At 42.4% G+C, this 16,367-nt stretch overlaps 1 protein-coding gene across 1 annotated transcript in view; it reads left to right on the top strand.

Annotated features, from left to right (window-relative positions):
* The window catches only part of UNC80 (unc-80 homolog, NALCN channel complex subunit), a 117,971-nt gene that overhangs the window by 49,106 nt on the left and 52,498 nt on the right, over positions 1–16,367 (top strand). Inside the window, 8 exon segments of the mRNA XM_034065723.1 lie at positions 1,837–1,972; positions 2,920–3,053; positions 6,140–6,305; positions 9,772–9,975; positions 11,469–11,569; positions 13,231–13,428; positions 14,858–14,965; positions 15,688–15,826. Coding sequence (XP_033921614.1) covers positions 1,837–1,972; positions 2,920–3,053; positions 6,140–6,305; positions 9,772–9,975; positions 11,469–11,569; positions 13,231–13,428; positions 14,858–14,965; positions 15,688–15,826 — 1,186 coding nt within the window.

Genomic DNA, 16,367 nt, shown 5'->3' with positions numbered 1-16,367 from the left:
TTCTGGTTTGGTTTGGTTTTCTTTTCAGTAAATAGGACTGGAAATTTGTGCTAATTCTGGATCCTAGCTTGTCTGTAATTGCTCACTTATTGTGATATACAGTGCTATTATCGAAGTTTAGTAAGGCTAAGAATGAATGTAAAACCTTTTTTACCCCCCCCCCCCCCCAACTCTTTTAGTTCAGCCTCCCTAACATCCATCAGAGACTAAGAGCAGTAAACCTCTGCCATGTGAGGTAGCGTTTTGGCTGCCCACGACAGTGATAAGCCTATTGAATCAAGCAATCTCACTTGTTATGCTGTCATTTGAAATAATACAGTGTTAAATCTATTCTGATCAGGTTAATCTGTCACTTCCTTTGGCTGTTTCTTTTAAGAGACATTTTGTTTTAAAGTGTGGCATGCTGTTTTCTGGGTAATAATGCAATAGGAATTCAGTCCTCATTAGGTAGAAAGCTGTAGGATTGTGTATGATTGCTTTAATATTAGGATGGACTACACAGCATAAATAATACATGATAAATTACTGCTTTGTGGAGAGACATGCAGAACATTTCTTCCTTTAAATGCCTGAAACATGAAAGGGTTAAAAAAATGAGAGATGTGGAGTTGTTATTTAGCAATGTGCAGGCTCACCAACAGCTGAGATTGGCAGTTGCTTGGATCAGCTTGCAAACCACATCAATACCGCCTTATTTTCTTCGTGTAGCAAAGTCTACCCTCCTCATTATTGCTGGATTTCACCAGAACTGCTTAGTAGTGAGGAAGGACAGTTGTAATAAGTGACTGTTTAGGTACTACTGTGTCACTTCAGCCGAGACAGGAAAATCATATAGTGCTGGCATGACCATCAGTTCTGACTTGTAGAAGATCCAGAAACACTCTTCAGTATCTTTCTCTGAAGCTGTCCCAAAACCAAGAAGGCCAAATGGCAAGTGCTGATAAAAGCTCTGTAATTAAACACATTTCCTATCTCATGTAGTTTTGGGTGCCTTGCTGTGTTCTCTTCACCTACCTGTAGCAAAGAAAATCAAGCAAATCCGTAACAGCTCTGAAGTGTCTTGGCAGGAAAGCATTCTTCTTGCTAACACACCCTTATCTGTAGCTTTGCTGACAGTACCATGAGAGCTGTTTACATGCTGATAATGATGCTGGCAATCAGCCCTGAATAAATGATCAATGCCTTTCTGGAGAATGTAACAGTATCCAGTGGGAATCTGTCTGTGTTCTTTACATGGATCCCCTCTACACCCTTACGCATACACCTTGCCAGCTCTCATAAGCATATATTCTGCTCATTTTTGGGAAGTGCACCAGGAAATCTTTCCTTTAAAGACAGAAGCAGACTTTCCCACAGTAGTTTTGTGGAGCAAACAGAGACTGCTACCAGATTCCTAAGTCAGAGGATAGTTTCTTTAACAGAAGGCACGCCTTCCAAGTGGAAAAACTTAGCAAGAATCTGGAACACGTATTTCAAGGGGAGGAAGAAAAGTGGGAGAAATTGATACAAAATAATGACCTGATCTCCTCCTGCCTATTATGTGCTGGTTTGGGTTGGAGTTTTTTGGGAATTAACCAAATCTGCAAAATTTTTTTATCCTGAAATTTAAAACTCTTTGGAAAAAGGGGGGGGGGGGGGTGTTGAATAAATGATGGGTTTGATAGCAATTACTTTTTTATCATCACCTTCTTTGCTGCTCCTCACAATGAAACTTAAGCCAGGACAACCTGTTCTGGCTGGAACATCTCCACAGCCTGCACTGGGCTGAGCCCTTGACCTCCAGGGCTGGGCTGAAATTGTCACCTGTTTGTGCTTCTTGTTTCTCCCTGTCTGCAGGCAATCGGTGTCCGCCTCAATGAGCTGTGCCATGCGGAGAGTGAGAGCCCTGCCAACCTGCTGGGCCTCATTTATGATGAGGAGACCAAGAGGCGCCTGAGAAAGGAGGATGAGGAAGAAGACTTTTTAGATGACAGTAAGGAGACTCCCTTTACTACAAGACCCCCCGCTTGTAAGAACCTCTGCTTTAGGAGCACTTAATTTTAATTCTCTTTTCATCCTCTTGCCACCCAGCTGTATTTCCCAGTCCCTCACCTTCACCCCAGCTTCCTTCCCTATTCTTTCCGTGCCTGGAAGTACAACATGACAAATGGGGAGCAAATGGTGTGAGTTGGCCCAGCCCTACCAAAGGCTTTTAAATCTTGACTTCAGTATATTTGCCTGATTCTTAAGCAGAAACATAGCACAGTGGTATAAAAACGTATCATTGAAAACCTGTATAACAACAAGACGACTAAAACACACACATCTGTGCCTGTGTGTACATAAGGGTAGGAGGGAGTGACAGATCACTGACTGTGAAAGTCTAGACAAGCATGAAAACTATAACAAACCCTGTGAATCAAAGTAAGTTAAACCACATAGTATTGTAGTTGTAGGTGAAGGTGGTAACAAACATGTCCTCTCCAGACACTATTTGTATATACATGTGTGCTGTAATGTACTGCTTCCTGTGTACATATACTGTTGTTCACCATGGAATGTAGTGTGCTAGCACTTTTTCTGTATCTGGTGTCTTTTTCTGTGGTTCTGGATTTGTTCTTATCACTGCATAAAGGCCAGCTTTGAAGTCGAGAGGAGTAGGTGGGAGCAGCTCAATGGCATTTTTGGGAAATGACCTCAAGAGAGGGCATTAGCCCTAAGCTAGACCTTCACCCCAGCACTAGCAGCTTCATGAGTGTGGGTGTCTGTTCTGGGTATGTTATTTGCCCTAGTGTAGGAAAAGTCAGAAAAGACAGAAGTCTGGATTTTCCTCCTTTTCAGTGCAGCCTGCATTGTGCACCATATGTGAAAATGTCCATCACCTTTTGGTTCCACATGATGTATAATCTCCTTGCTCATCATAGAACTATTTTTTCCTAGGCACTGTGAATCCTACCAAATGTTGTTGCCCTTTTGCACTGAAAATGGCAGCCTGTCAGCTTCTTCTGGAGATAACCACTTTCCTTCGAGAGACCTTTCCCTACATGCCCAGGCCACGTACCGAGCCTCTTGTGGTAAGTGGACAACACACACTGAAGAGAGAGCCATGCCCACAAAAGTTACTGGTCTCTGGCTTCTGCCTGTGGAGAGGTAGGGTGGGGTAGTAACTCAAGTGGATCTCCGATGCAGGAAGAAAGGTGTCATTGGTGAATAGAAGATGGGCAAGGCACATCAAATGGGTTGATTAAGAAGATAAGACTGTGGAAGCACAATATGTAGTAGAAGTTCAAGAAAGTTTCAAACTAGAGAAGAGGGCAGCAGATTGAGAAACTGAGTGTGGGGACCTGAGAGGTGTGGGTGTTGGGCTGCAGGAGGTGACTAGCTGATCAGGAGGGACAGGTGACAGAGAACTGAACAGGGCAGCTAGGACAAAGGAGGAGGATGGTTTACAGAGAATTGGATGGAGAGTAAAGGTTGCAGATCTTTGGTTAGACAACAGAATTGAAGGGGAAGTAAGGAAAGAGACAAGTCAAAGACACAAGGAAAGAAATAAACTTCCATGAGACGGAGCAAGGCATAGGCAAATCTTGGCATGAACAGTAAGCTAAATGACTGATTAGGGGAGAACTAATTTTGTGAACCCATGATTTCCAGTGGTTCATTCTTGTGTGGATTTTCTTACAACTGATTAATGCAGTTTAACTTTGCCTTCAGCCTATTGTTTCACAAAATGCACAGGCACTCAGTTGTCTTTTGTCAAATTGGGTTGAAGGTGACCATCAGCTTTAGAGGTAGTTAGCATGGGATGAGATGAGAATTGAATAGCATACATGCAATTTCATCTTTTAAGCCTAATTTATTTGGGAAACCAGGATAAAAATTAAAAAGCACGAATGAGAAGATAAGTTTCCAAGAGCACATGAAGGATTTAGTCCTATTACCCTGTTTTTTCTTAATCACAGCCTTAGATCAAATTTTGCTGATGACAGTTGTGCTTGACAGGCTGATTTGGCTGGGCATTATTGTCATTAGTTTCTCAAATTAATTTCAAAGGCTGTACATGACCTATGATGAAGTGGCTCAGCCGCCAGGTATGCAAGAAGGGCAATTTTAAAACATAGTGATAAATTCAGCAGAAGTCTTCCTAAACACTTAATTGATATTTTTACCATGTAATAAATGATTGCATCCAAAAAGCAGAATAATACTAGGGTTTGGAATTTAGCTCAGTAGAGTAGTTAGGCTTGGAACTAAGAATATGTTGAGTAATGAAGATCAACAGAAATTTGTGCTTTTGTGACAGACAGAAATGCAAATGATAAATAGCTTTTCAGACTTACAAATGAGAGAGGAGAAGGAATCATTCTGTTATGCACAGGCAGAAGAAACCTTAAGGTCAGTTACATTATGCAAGATCCTGGTAGAGAAGATGGCCATAGAGTGCTTCTTTTACCTTTGTGCTTGGGGGTGGGGGGGGAATAGAACTGACACACTCTGGGTTAAAATGCTAAATCTCTGTATTTATGGGGTGATGCTTCCTTTCCAAGAGAATCAAGTACATAATGATGCATAGACCTAAAGTTCCAGCAGGGGAAATCTCACTTGCATCCGTGTTTGTAGGCATACCTGCTCCATAGGTATGAGCACAGACAGCAGCCTAGAAAAAATGAAGCATTTGCAATGAACTAGTTATGATGGACCAATTTAACCACCCAAGTCCATCCAGACTTGCCAGGCTGAGGATGTAAGCACCCATACCTATGTGTGAGTGAGGCAGGCAGTCCTGACTGAAGTTTCAAACAAAGCCTTTTACTGAAGCTGGTGGAATAGATACAAGCTCACTTTGCACATGTCTGGGAGTGATGAATACATTCTCTTGGAGCCTGCTGCTGCCATGGTAGAGCCAGGGAACTGGAACTTGTCATTTGCTGTGAGTGAAAGTCATTAATTTTAACTTAGCAGTTGCTGAAGATAGACTGTGTGCATTGTCATTTAATTTGAGGGGGCAGCAATTTCCAGTGTCAGCATGTTGACAGACAGCTGGAGGAGTAATGTGTTCAAGCACTCCAGGTAGGGGAACTCTGGCCATGTCCTAGGAATATACCTGTACTGCTGTCATGGCTTTGCGTATGCATGCTGATTTGTGAAGATGCTGTAATTCAGACAGATTTGATCACAGATTTTTATCCTGAAATGCTTTAGCCTTTGTTTCATATCCTAAGCTCTGTCAGATGATGTTATCTTTCATGTTCACCATCAATTTACTCACACCAAGGAGCTTTGTGTCATCTTAGATTTCACCTAGTTACATTTTGGGTGCATAGATCTCAAAGCTGATGATATCCTCAGTCAAAAGGTACAAATGATGTTCTTAAAGAGCCCAGGATTTTAACTGTTTGCCAGTCTGGGAATTCACAGTCCTTCTTTCACCTTTTCTAGCTGTAGTTAAGGAAAGAGGATAAATGTCCATAGCTTGTGGAATTCTAGGACTTCTGCTTTCTTTGGCCCAAATTAGTAGCCAGTGGGTGGCACAAATGGTGCCATTTCTGTTAATAAGAGGGAATGCTGGTGCAAACTAGCTTCTCCCTGGTGCAATGTTTTTTATTTTCCAGAATTTAATTGCAGCCAACATTTTTATTACTCCCTGGTTTGTGCTGTGTCCTTTCAGTCTGATCTGCACACAGAAAGCTTGCTCTGGGCCATGCTTTCATAGCTGTCACACTGTCAGCTGCTTTCTCAGCTTTTCTGCCCTTGAGAACAGATCAATTCATTCTCTAATCAACCATGGGTCCTTTTGGAGCAGAGACATAACCATCTACCCAGCATCTTTGGCAACAACCACCTTTTATTGCCACCTGTCCATTAGGGACTATTTATGTGTTTTTCCCCTCATGAGATTGCAGACAGGGCACCAATTCACTCAACAGTATTAACCTAATAAACATGTTAACACTTCCTAACTCTTCCATCCTGACAGCTTGGCTCAGGATGCTGCAAGCCCAATGAGTAACTGGATTAGAAAGTGTCAGAGTAGATGGAGAACTGTGTGCTAGAAATAAATTCCCATCTGAAGCAGTTCTTCCTGAAGCTTCTATGGTTGCAGTGGGAAGCATGAGGCTCATCCTGCTTGCACATCTCTGTGCTCTACATTCTGCTACAGGATCTGGAGAGCTGCAGGCTGCGTCTGGACCCTGAGATGGATCGGCACAGGTATGAAAGAAAGATCAGCTTTGCTGGGGTTCTGGATGAAAACGAAGATTCGAAGGATTCCCTGCACAGCAGCAGCCACACCCTCAAATCTGAGGCTGGCTTCGAGGAGAAAAAAGGTTTGTCAGCATAATAAGGCTTTTGTATTCTCAGGGCTTGTGAAGTGGCGCTTGATTTTGTGTTCCATTTGCATAGACTGTGTTAAAAGCAGGCAGCCATGGAGTCACGTGGCTTCGAATCATTTCAGAGACGCTTCTGGCCTTCAGGGTTAAATATAACAAATGTGAGAAGCAAAGATGTTAAATTTTATAAAACACTGCTGTGACTGATGCCAACCGAGGGCATTGCAAGATTGCCAAAAGGGAGGATGCCTTCGCTGAAACTGTCTCTCAGTGCCATGCTGAGAGAAGCATCACTATTTGATTCACTTTTAAAATAAAGATCAAAAGTGTTCTTGTTCCTCTTTTGTTCTGATCACAGTTTTTCATTCTGGGAATACCACAGATAGGAGGGATCTTTCTGTGAATATCTGCTCCGGTTTGGAAGTCATGGCATCTCACAGAATTAGTGATTGATCACTTGATCTCTTGAATTCTTTGCTACCACATGAAAACCCCACACATCTCTGTGGCTTTTGATGGCTAGCAGTTTAATGTTCCCAACATACTGTATACTGTACAAGCAAACCTCAAGCTCACTGTGTTTGCTAAGACCAGCAGATTGTTTCCATTTTTGAGCCATCTCACGCAAAACTCGCCTATTATCTGATGGTACAAGTGTTGCAATACAATATACAGTCATCGTGTGTATTTGCAATTAGAGGCTAAAGTGGCAGTTACCTGTAAATAATTTTCCCTCTAAGAAGTCTTCTAGAACTGTTTAAATTCTGTCTCATTATAGCCATGTAAAGGTGCAGATGTTTGCATGGTAATTCTGATGACTGTTTGAAAAGGATAAATGTTTGGTTGTTTGAAAAGGATGGAGTCTGAGTGGTTATCCTCTAGGAATTGTAATGGGCATTAATGATTCAGAGGGAGCTTTTATTGACTTCAGGGGGTTTTGGGTAAAGTTTGTGCTTTCTTCAGCTGTGACTCTGCCACAGTTACTGGAGGAGATATTAGAAAACATTAGAACTGCTTCCAAGACTTATGTGTGTGTCAGGTGGGACAGTTAATCCTGTGAAGACAGCTAGGTATACACCTAAGAAATGTGAGCTGGATAAATTCATGCTCAACATCTTTTTTGGTACCCTTGGCACACTGGCAGCCAGGAGAAGCACACAGCCTTGTAGTCTGTCTGGTAGTCTAAGATCAGCAGGATGATATGTCTCTAACTATTTAGATAAGGAAAAGCTTCTTTTGGGGTTGGTCTTTTTTTGAATATATTTATGGCAATTACTTGAAACCACTTTTCAGCATCTCAGGCAGCAGACCCATCCACTGGGATGTTACCTGAGTGGGAAAATGCTGGTGGCTGTTCTCTATCTTATTTTTCTCAGAGACAATGCTGACTTAGATATTCCTTTATGTGTTACTGTGCTACAGGCAAAATGCAAAACTCTTTTTGCAAAGTTAGTATTAACTTTCTGCATCCTTGACTCTGTTAAACTACATTTTCCCTGCAGTTTTGGTTGGGTTTTTTCCCTCATTCTCCCTTTTCCCTGAGCTGCAATGCAGTATTTCTTTACTAAATCTGCCTCTTTACTACATTTTAGAGATGGGAAATGTGACTGTGGTAGGAAGATTGAATCCTAATGTACTAATATACTCTTGGCAAAAATGGAAACTAAATAAATGCAAGATGATGTTATATTTTAAAGTTACAGTAATTAATGTTCTTTTCTCTGGCCACAGCACATTCTTCTGGGGATCCAACTGGGCCAAACATTACAGATGCAGAGGCATCTTTTGTAATCTACACTTTCCTAGATAAGAAAATGTTATTGTGCAAATGTAACTAGAACTGTGTTGCCTGCAGTGACAGGTTTCTTTACCTTAACCTCTTTGATAAGTACTAATCTGTTTCCTTTCATTTTTCACTGGAGTGTTAAAAACTTTGCTCTCATTGCTCACCCCAGGTGTGGCTTAACAGCTATCCAAAAGCTGCAAGTTTACTGTATAGAATCTGCTCCAGGTAGGTCTGAAATACAGACACTAAAGCTAGGTAGATGCAGGCTCTCAGAGGATCTTGTGTACTCTTTGGGTACTAAAATGGGATTCTACAGACCTGATGAAATGCAGTCACAAGTGCTTAAGTGGTTTGGCATTTGGGGGAAAAGAGCCACTGTATTGAGGCTGATCTGAACAGAATTCAGGCAGTAGTGATTGCTAAGGAACTCAGCATATTCACTTGGAGGGAGATTCTCTGTCACTCAAGAGTGATTTGCCCAGCTGATACATGAGGACTGAGGAGCAGGTCTCAAAACCTATCCAGATGCCTTCATCCAGGATGTTAGCCACTGGAAATGGGATTGGGAATTGGGTTCTGAAGGAATTAGGGGCATTCTCAGGAATAAAGGTGTGTTTGATTTTTGCCTGAAGCCAAAATACAATTCTGTTAAAATATTTTGCTTACCCATGGTATCCAAAAAGCTGTATCCTGTTCATTCTCAACAACACACCAAAATCGATCACACGTGGCCTTGCCTGATTAGATCTGCAGTAAAATGACTGAGTGTTGCAACATTTGGACTGACATACTGCCATGTACTGCCTTTGAACTAAGAGGAGAATGAAAGTGCAAACGGTTGGTGCTTTGAACATTGAACCATTTCATGTCTGTGCTCATCAACAATGCAGTGTCAGTGGATGTTGTTAATGCCTGAAAGCTGCTGATTTGTCTGAAGGAGAGGATCTACGTGCTCCTGTTTCCTCTAAAGCATTCTAATGATGAAGAGTAACATGCAGAGACACGGATTTATGCAAATCTTACTTCAGAGAAGTCTCACGTGCTAACCCCATGAAGCAGACTACCCTTCTGCAGTCACACGTGCTGTATGAGTAAATAATTGATCCTACTGCTGAGCTCAGTGAGGTTTACAGACCCCAGGCCCACAGGAAAATAGGTTTGTCCATGATGCCTTGTTCATGTTTGGGATTCAGCCATCTATCCCTAGCAAGAGGGGATTCTGCACTAATGTAAACCCCAGGGTCTGGCAAAGAAAACTGCAGCTTACAACCATTGGGCAGATCCTGTTTCCTGCCAGGAATTGAATCAAATTGGTGTGAATTGTAGGTTTTCCTTGTCCAGGTTTTGGGTTTCTATTAGAGCAGCTGACTCTACTTGCTGGTGGGTGAACAAGGGCTAATTCCAAATACAGACAAGGCCTGAGGTGATGTACCAGGTCTCCAGGAAATGAGGTGCTGAACACGTTTCCGTAAAGCATCTTTACTGCCTGATTGACAGAGCTGCATTGGCGGTGGCTTTGGAGGGAGCCTCTGGCCCACATTCCTTGGTAGAAGAAAAGATGCTGCAGTACAGGCTGGCAGCAAAGGGGAGGGAGGGAAGGGAGGGCCAGGATATCTTTCTTTTTTAAATGGGGAAAAATTAAGGGGAAAAAAGTCCTCTTTTATTCTTTTAATACAGTTCCCATCAGGAAGATCAGGATAGGAGGCTCCCGCTTGCTCCAGATTAAAGGAACCCGCAGTTTCCGGGTGAAGAAGGGGGGTTCCCTTTCCAGCATTCGCCGGGCCGGCAGCCTAAAGAGCACCAAGTTATCACGGCAGGACTCAGAGTCTGAGAATGAGGAGCTGCAGCTGTCCCACAGCAGGGACACTGTCACTGATATAGGTAACTTAGACGAGTGGGTGGAAAGGGAGGGGACAATAGGCAGGACCTAAACTCCTGATGTGATTGCAGCAGAGCTAGGAATGACAGGAGACCCACACCCCAGCAGGCTAGGGGAAACCTAGAGTCCTCTTCAGGTGACTGCCTGAGCCAGGAGCACATTCACATCCTGGGTGCAGCGTTGGCTCCGTGCACAGGTTAGCAATTCAGAGCTCCGTGTTAGAGCATGAACTCTTGGAATGCTGGTGCCTGCCAGCCAAGCGCATGCTGTCTTTAGGGGAGCACATGCACGTGTGTATATGCACATACACACCCCCCTAAGTCCTATGATACAATGAATACATGAGGTCATATGCATATATGTCCATAGTGACAGGAGATATATATATATGTACAGACATGCCCTTCATATTCTATGTAGGATATGATGTCATAGGCATGTTTTATGAAATGTAATATATATATTCCCTATATATAGAACATAACATGTACATGCTGCATACTATATTTCTACATATTGGCATATACATATACTTTTACAGTTTACAGATGACTTTCTTAATCTTCAAAAGATGGATCACCATATGTCTTATCTTATGGAAAGCAAATGAGTATCCTGCCATGAGAAATATCCATCACAGTTGAACTAAAAGGGTTTCCTCTGCTAGTGATGTTAACCAAAACCTATGGTTTGGACACATTTGGAGCTAAAATAACGTCCCAAGCTTAATGGTAATTTTTATGTTCCCCAAAAGATGCATCAGTAGGTGAACATAGAGAGTGGGATTGCCTGTTCTGTAGTCTGTGGCAAGTCACAGTTAACTCAAAGAGGAGAAAGAAAGGATTAATCAGAATTCATCCCCAGCCATCTCTTTAGAGTGTTATGTTAGTTTGATAGGAGGCCTACGGGTTATGAAATGGCTAGAAGAAACACAGGGATCTGTAAAGTTCCCAGAGAAATCACTCCCTTGCGTGAGTTCTTTAGAACTAGTGTGCTAGAATCAGGATTTTTTTCCCCTTTTATCCCCATAGCATTAGCAGTTTCCATGGGCAATTGGCAGTGACTTTGCCCATTGGCATTTCCAGTTGGATGCCACTTCTGGTTGGGTTTTTTGTTCATGTTTTTAACCACAGAGCCCAGTCAATGCAGATCACTAAACCAACCACTTGCAGCATCTGAATGGTGCGAAGAATTTGTTTCCGATGTTTTTTGTTTGCCTTCTCCCCTTCCATTGAAGAAAAAAGTGGGGAGGGAGCAGTGTTTGCTACTGACACGATGGCCTGTGAGCCAAGCCTAAATGGTTCTTGTAATTGCCAAGCCAGCATGATACAAGGACTGGGGAGGGATGTTCAAATGCAGTCTCTCCAGTGTGGCATATTCTGTGTACTCTGGTGTGTTCCCACAAGGCTGGCCTGGCTTACAAGTGCTGTCCCTAGTCTTAAAGCACACAGGGAGCAATAAATACAACCAGCTTTTGGGTATTTTTCTTTTGAAGAAGGGAGCCCTTGGAGCGCGAGCGAACCTAGCATTGAGCCCGAGGTGCTGAGCAACACAGGCGCAGAGGAGAACTATCATCGGAACATGTCGTGGCTGCATGTGAGTATAAGTCACCTCCAGTGCTCTCACGGATGGCATTTTCAGTAGGAAAACCTTCATGCTGGCAATAATCAGATCACAATCTGTGCTTTCTCCATGTAGCACCAAGGATCTCAAGTGTAAGTAAGCTGTGAACTTTGGAAATGTCTGTCATTTCTAACATGGACTAAAACCAGAGAGCTTTGGTCTTGTATATTTAATTTGTATGGCAGAAAGGGACTATTTCTCTCTAGTGTGCCAGGACAGCCATGCTACCTCAGCTGAGAAATCCATTAGCTCAGTGTTCTGTCTTCAGCATGGCTAGTAGAGGAGGGAACTCAAATGTCATGTCTTGCAAGCTAGTACTTCAGTCCCTGGACTACCTTGCTTCTCTGTCAGTATTCTGATGCTATTGGTAATGATTACACTTCCTTTGGAAACTCCAGTGTACTAAACTGAGTATGTTAGTCATGAGAGTATGTACTAGGCGATGAATTGCTAAAGCATAAAGGCATATCCCTAGCTAGCAGCTTAGGATAACTCATGGTGCCTTTGCTCAGTGTGGGAGGATTGCATGAACTCACAAGCATGAGGCATAAACTGAAGGGAACTTGAGATGTTTGTCTCACTTTGCATGTAATTAGCCTGCATAGGAGAAGGGAAGGTTTGAAAAATCACCTGTTCCAGTTAATGTTCTTTTGAGGTCAGATAGAGACAAGAATCCCACATACACAGTGCAGATTTGTTTTAAATTAAGCTCCTGGCTTTTTAGAAGCCTAAATAGTTGAGGATTGAGAGTGATGTGGCTCCCTTGCTTTAAAAGAGCCAGCACAGACTGTAAGTGGATGGAAAAGGTGGGATAGCTTCTTTCTGATAGTTCTGGGTATTTCTACACTAGCTCTGGGATAAAGAGGATTCATAAAGGCCAGTTATGACCTACAGTGTGAATGCTTGTGCATTTTCATCAAAGTGCTAGAAGTGGATGTGTTTGTGTACTGATACGAAGAACAATGTCCAAAGAGCTGGACTGAGCTTTGCTCCTCTGGGAAGAAACCCTCTGAGTTACAGCAGAGAGCAGTTACTGCGGTGTAGACTTACCTGAGGCTGTCTTTTAATTAAGTAGTTTAGGGACTAATACCAGTGCTGCTGCAGCAGAGCTCAGAATAGCTAAATGCCCAGATATTTACTGTTTCTTAGACAGGTTTTAGAACTCCCTACTGCCATATGGCAGCACCACCAGAAATAGGACATAAAGATAGGCTGGATGAGCCTACCCAAGCACAGGGAAGGAAGCATATATAGAACAACTGGCACAGCTTATTCCCACTAGAGAGCACACTGAGACATTTCCTTTCATGTTGGTTGAAGGAAACTAACCCCTGAACCTGGTGGGTTTGCAGCTTTAATGATGATTGAGTCGTTGACAATTTCCAGTGTAAGCCCTCACCTCAGAGTGGTAATACAAGAGCTTTCCTGCAAACTGTTTTCCTCAGCCTTAATCTTGCCACCAGCCAGACATACACATCCAACAGCAACTCTGTCTCTTTGCTTTGTTAACATTAATGTTTCTTTAGCCATGCCTAGGTAGTTGCCTTGAATGTTTCCATCACTGTCTGTCTTGTGCAGTTCTCTGTGTATTGCTCTTTTGTGTAGGTAACTATTCTCTTTTTTTTCTTTTCAAGGTTATGATCCTATTATGCAACCAACAGAGTTTCATATGTACCCACATTGACTACTGTCACCCACACTGCTACCTCCATCACAGCCGGTCCTGTGCTCGCCTTGTCCGGGCCATCAAACTCCTGTATGGAGACACAGTGGACTCTCTGCGAGAAAACAGCACATTGAACACTGTGGCAAGAGGCAAAAAGCAAAAGGAAGTGAGTAGATGAAAAAAGCAGAATGTCTGGGGGTTGTCTGGCCAGGTCGTTACTACCTTCAGGAACTGCATAATGTGCTCAAACTGTTCTTTCACAACAGAACTAATACAGCCTTTCTTAAACACAGCTTTGCAATTAGGGTTATGGAAGGAATGTAATCTGTACTGATTGGAAAGAATCTTAGTTGCTGATAATGTCATTTAAAAGTTTATAGCCTGTTCTTTTATAGCCTCTTTCAGCCACTGGAACCCAGTCTCTTTTTCTTGAAGTTCTTGTAAAATCTTGCATAATTTCTTTATTTTCAGTTTGAACTCTCACAGCTGTTCCAAGGGCTGTGTACATCAGTCTTTAATGTTGCAGTCCCTTCAGTGGCACACTTTTAGTACCAGTTCGGGAGGATAATCATACAAGATTGTGCCTTTTTAGCCACTTTAGTGGTGCTTTTAACTTCAGTGGAAATAAATCTCTGCTTTCAGTGAAGTGCCCACCCAGGTACCAGCTGAATCATGTCAATAGGTGGTTAATACTTTCATATACCTGATTACAGCAGACAGACTACAGTTATTCTGAATACTTGTAACGCTGGAGTCATTCAGCTACTTTGCTGTAACATTGAAAACAAAAGTGTTCATAAAACTCTTGTGAAGATTTCAGTTGAGTAAAGAGGTTATCATCCCTGTAAGAGGAAAATGAAGAAGTAGGAAACAAGTTCATAATGTTTCTTCATCAACTAGCAGATTGTTTCCTGACAAGTTAGAAAATCAAAGGGTATTTGTATGGAACAAAGCACAGAGCAGATGAAACAACAGCTAATGATTCTGCTTTCCTGGAAACTGTAACTGTCCTCTAGCACAGAAAGGTAGTGTATCAGTTATTTAGAAAGAGAGGCACTCATTTCCTCCACAGAAGGTAGGCTTGAAATGAGCGGTTGGCAGTGTTCATGAAAGGCAGTGGAACAACACCATGCATTACTGCGTGTTGTTTCATCTCCAACTTTAAATTGCAAGCCAAAGTGATACACATTTCAACGTTCATCAAACCATCAAAACCTTAGGGAACAGCTAGGAAAAAAGAGGGAAACTATAGATCTCTTACCTCTAACCTTCTTAAAGCACTGTTCTCCTGAAATACATGGGTATACCACCTGGGGAGATTGCACATAGCACATTCACATTCCTTATTTGGTTTACTGGCCTCTGCTTGAAGCTTTTATTGGGCAAAATATTGTTAGAAAGAGAAGAAAATATGATGAGACATTTTCTCCCTGATACCAGGCCTTTTGCCAGCACAGGAGAAGGCTTTGAGCTACAGCCCTGCTACTGTATGACTTGTAGTTTATGGAAATCCTTCTTGTTCATGATGTCCCTCTCCACATTTTGGGAAATCTAAATGTGACTCCACTTCTTTCTTTCTTCTTTTTTCCTTTCAGTGCTCAGACAAGTCATGCTTGAGAACTCCTTCTCTAAAAAAGAGAGTGATTGATATCAACTTGGAAGGGAAGAAGGATTCGGGAATGCTAAAATACATCAGGCACCAGGTAATTACTAGGCCATATGCTAGTTAGGGAGGCTGATACTTAGATGTCAGGTTAGGCTGCAACAAGAAGGGAAATATATAAGGATCTCCAAACCCATGTGAAGAACTATTCCTGAATATCAGTCAGTTCAGCCCTGCATGTTTTCCTCAGCCAAGTCATGCTAATTTAAGCTTCTTAAGGTATCAAAGAATCCTTTAAACATGTAGCTCTGTTAAATTGCATTCTGCACCCCTGGCTTCCCACAGCAACTGATACATCAAAACTGGGGATACAAAAATAAGGAAAATATTTCAAAATTCCACAAATGTGTTTAAATACAACCTGTCAGTTTACAGCATCACTTTTCTTTGTTGTTCCTTGTTCAGCGCTCCTGAAGAAGCAACAGGCTCTTCACAGACCTGTTCTTGGGAGTCTGTGAGATTTTCATGGGTCTGTGTCACTGTGCACCACCTTGGGAAAGTTTGGCTTTCCTTTTGTCCTCTTCATCAGTGTTTTGGTGACACGAGTAACTAGCAAAAGACTCAAGGAACCAGTTTGCAAACACTTTCTTTTTCATTGTAGGCTGGAAGAAACTATATTCTATGGAGTGTATCTGAAGTGACTGAAATTAGAAGTTATCAGTGTAAAATCTGCAGACCAAAACTAGTGCAATATTACTGAATGTTGTTCACTGTGGAGAGTTTACACAACTCAGCTGTAAGGCATGGCTTGGTGTTTTGCAGGTAATGAGCCTCTCTCCTGCACCTTTGTCACTGCTAATCAAAGCAGCTCCTATCCTCACAGAAGAAATGTATGGGGACATCCAGCCAGCAGCATGGGAGCTTCTGCTCAGTGTGGATGAGCACATGGCTGGAGCAGCAGGTAGGAGAACAAAACCACTTAGTATGGCTGCCCTGGCTGCATAACTCATAGTAGATCACAAGACTTTGCAAGATAGCTTTGTAGTGGGGAAGTCTGAGTGCCACCAAAGGTTTCTTTGGTGCTGTTTGGAGTACTAGCTGGCTGCTCTTCCAGAGCAGCCTCTGACACACATCTTCCTCCTTCTCCCCTCCCTGAAGGGAGGATTAAAATCCATTTGAGGGTCTGAACTAGCTTTTTAATTAGGAGTTATTTCAGCCCAAGAACAAATTACACTCACTAATCAAGGTCAAAACCTGAAAACTCATGATGATGCTATTCACCAGCTGGATTAAAAAGCCTCCCTATGTTAGTGTACAACAGCACCATCTACTGATCATCTTCCGAGCCAGTATTTCTTTTGAGCTCACCTTTTCAAATCAGTCATACTAAGACTTGACACAGTTACATTGAAAAGACCAAAGAGTAGAAAGTGCCATGGGTTGGTGAAACAGGAAGGTCCCTGCAGTTTCGGAGCAGGTCTTTGGAGCAGGAACAGAGCCTG

This window comes from Melopsittacus undulatus, chromosome 8, assembly GCF_012275295.1.
Source record: "Melopsittacus undulatus isolate bMelUnd1 chromosome 8, bMelUnd1.mat.Z, whole genome shotgun sequence".
Lineage (NCBI taxonomy): Eukaryota > Metazoa > Chordata > Aves > Psittaciformes > Psittaculidae > Melopsittacus > Melopsittacus undulatus.
This window is presented reverse-complemented; position numbering and strand designations above follow the sequence as displayed.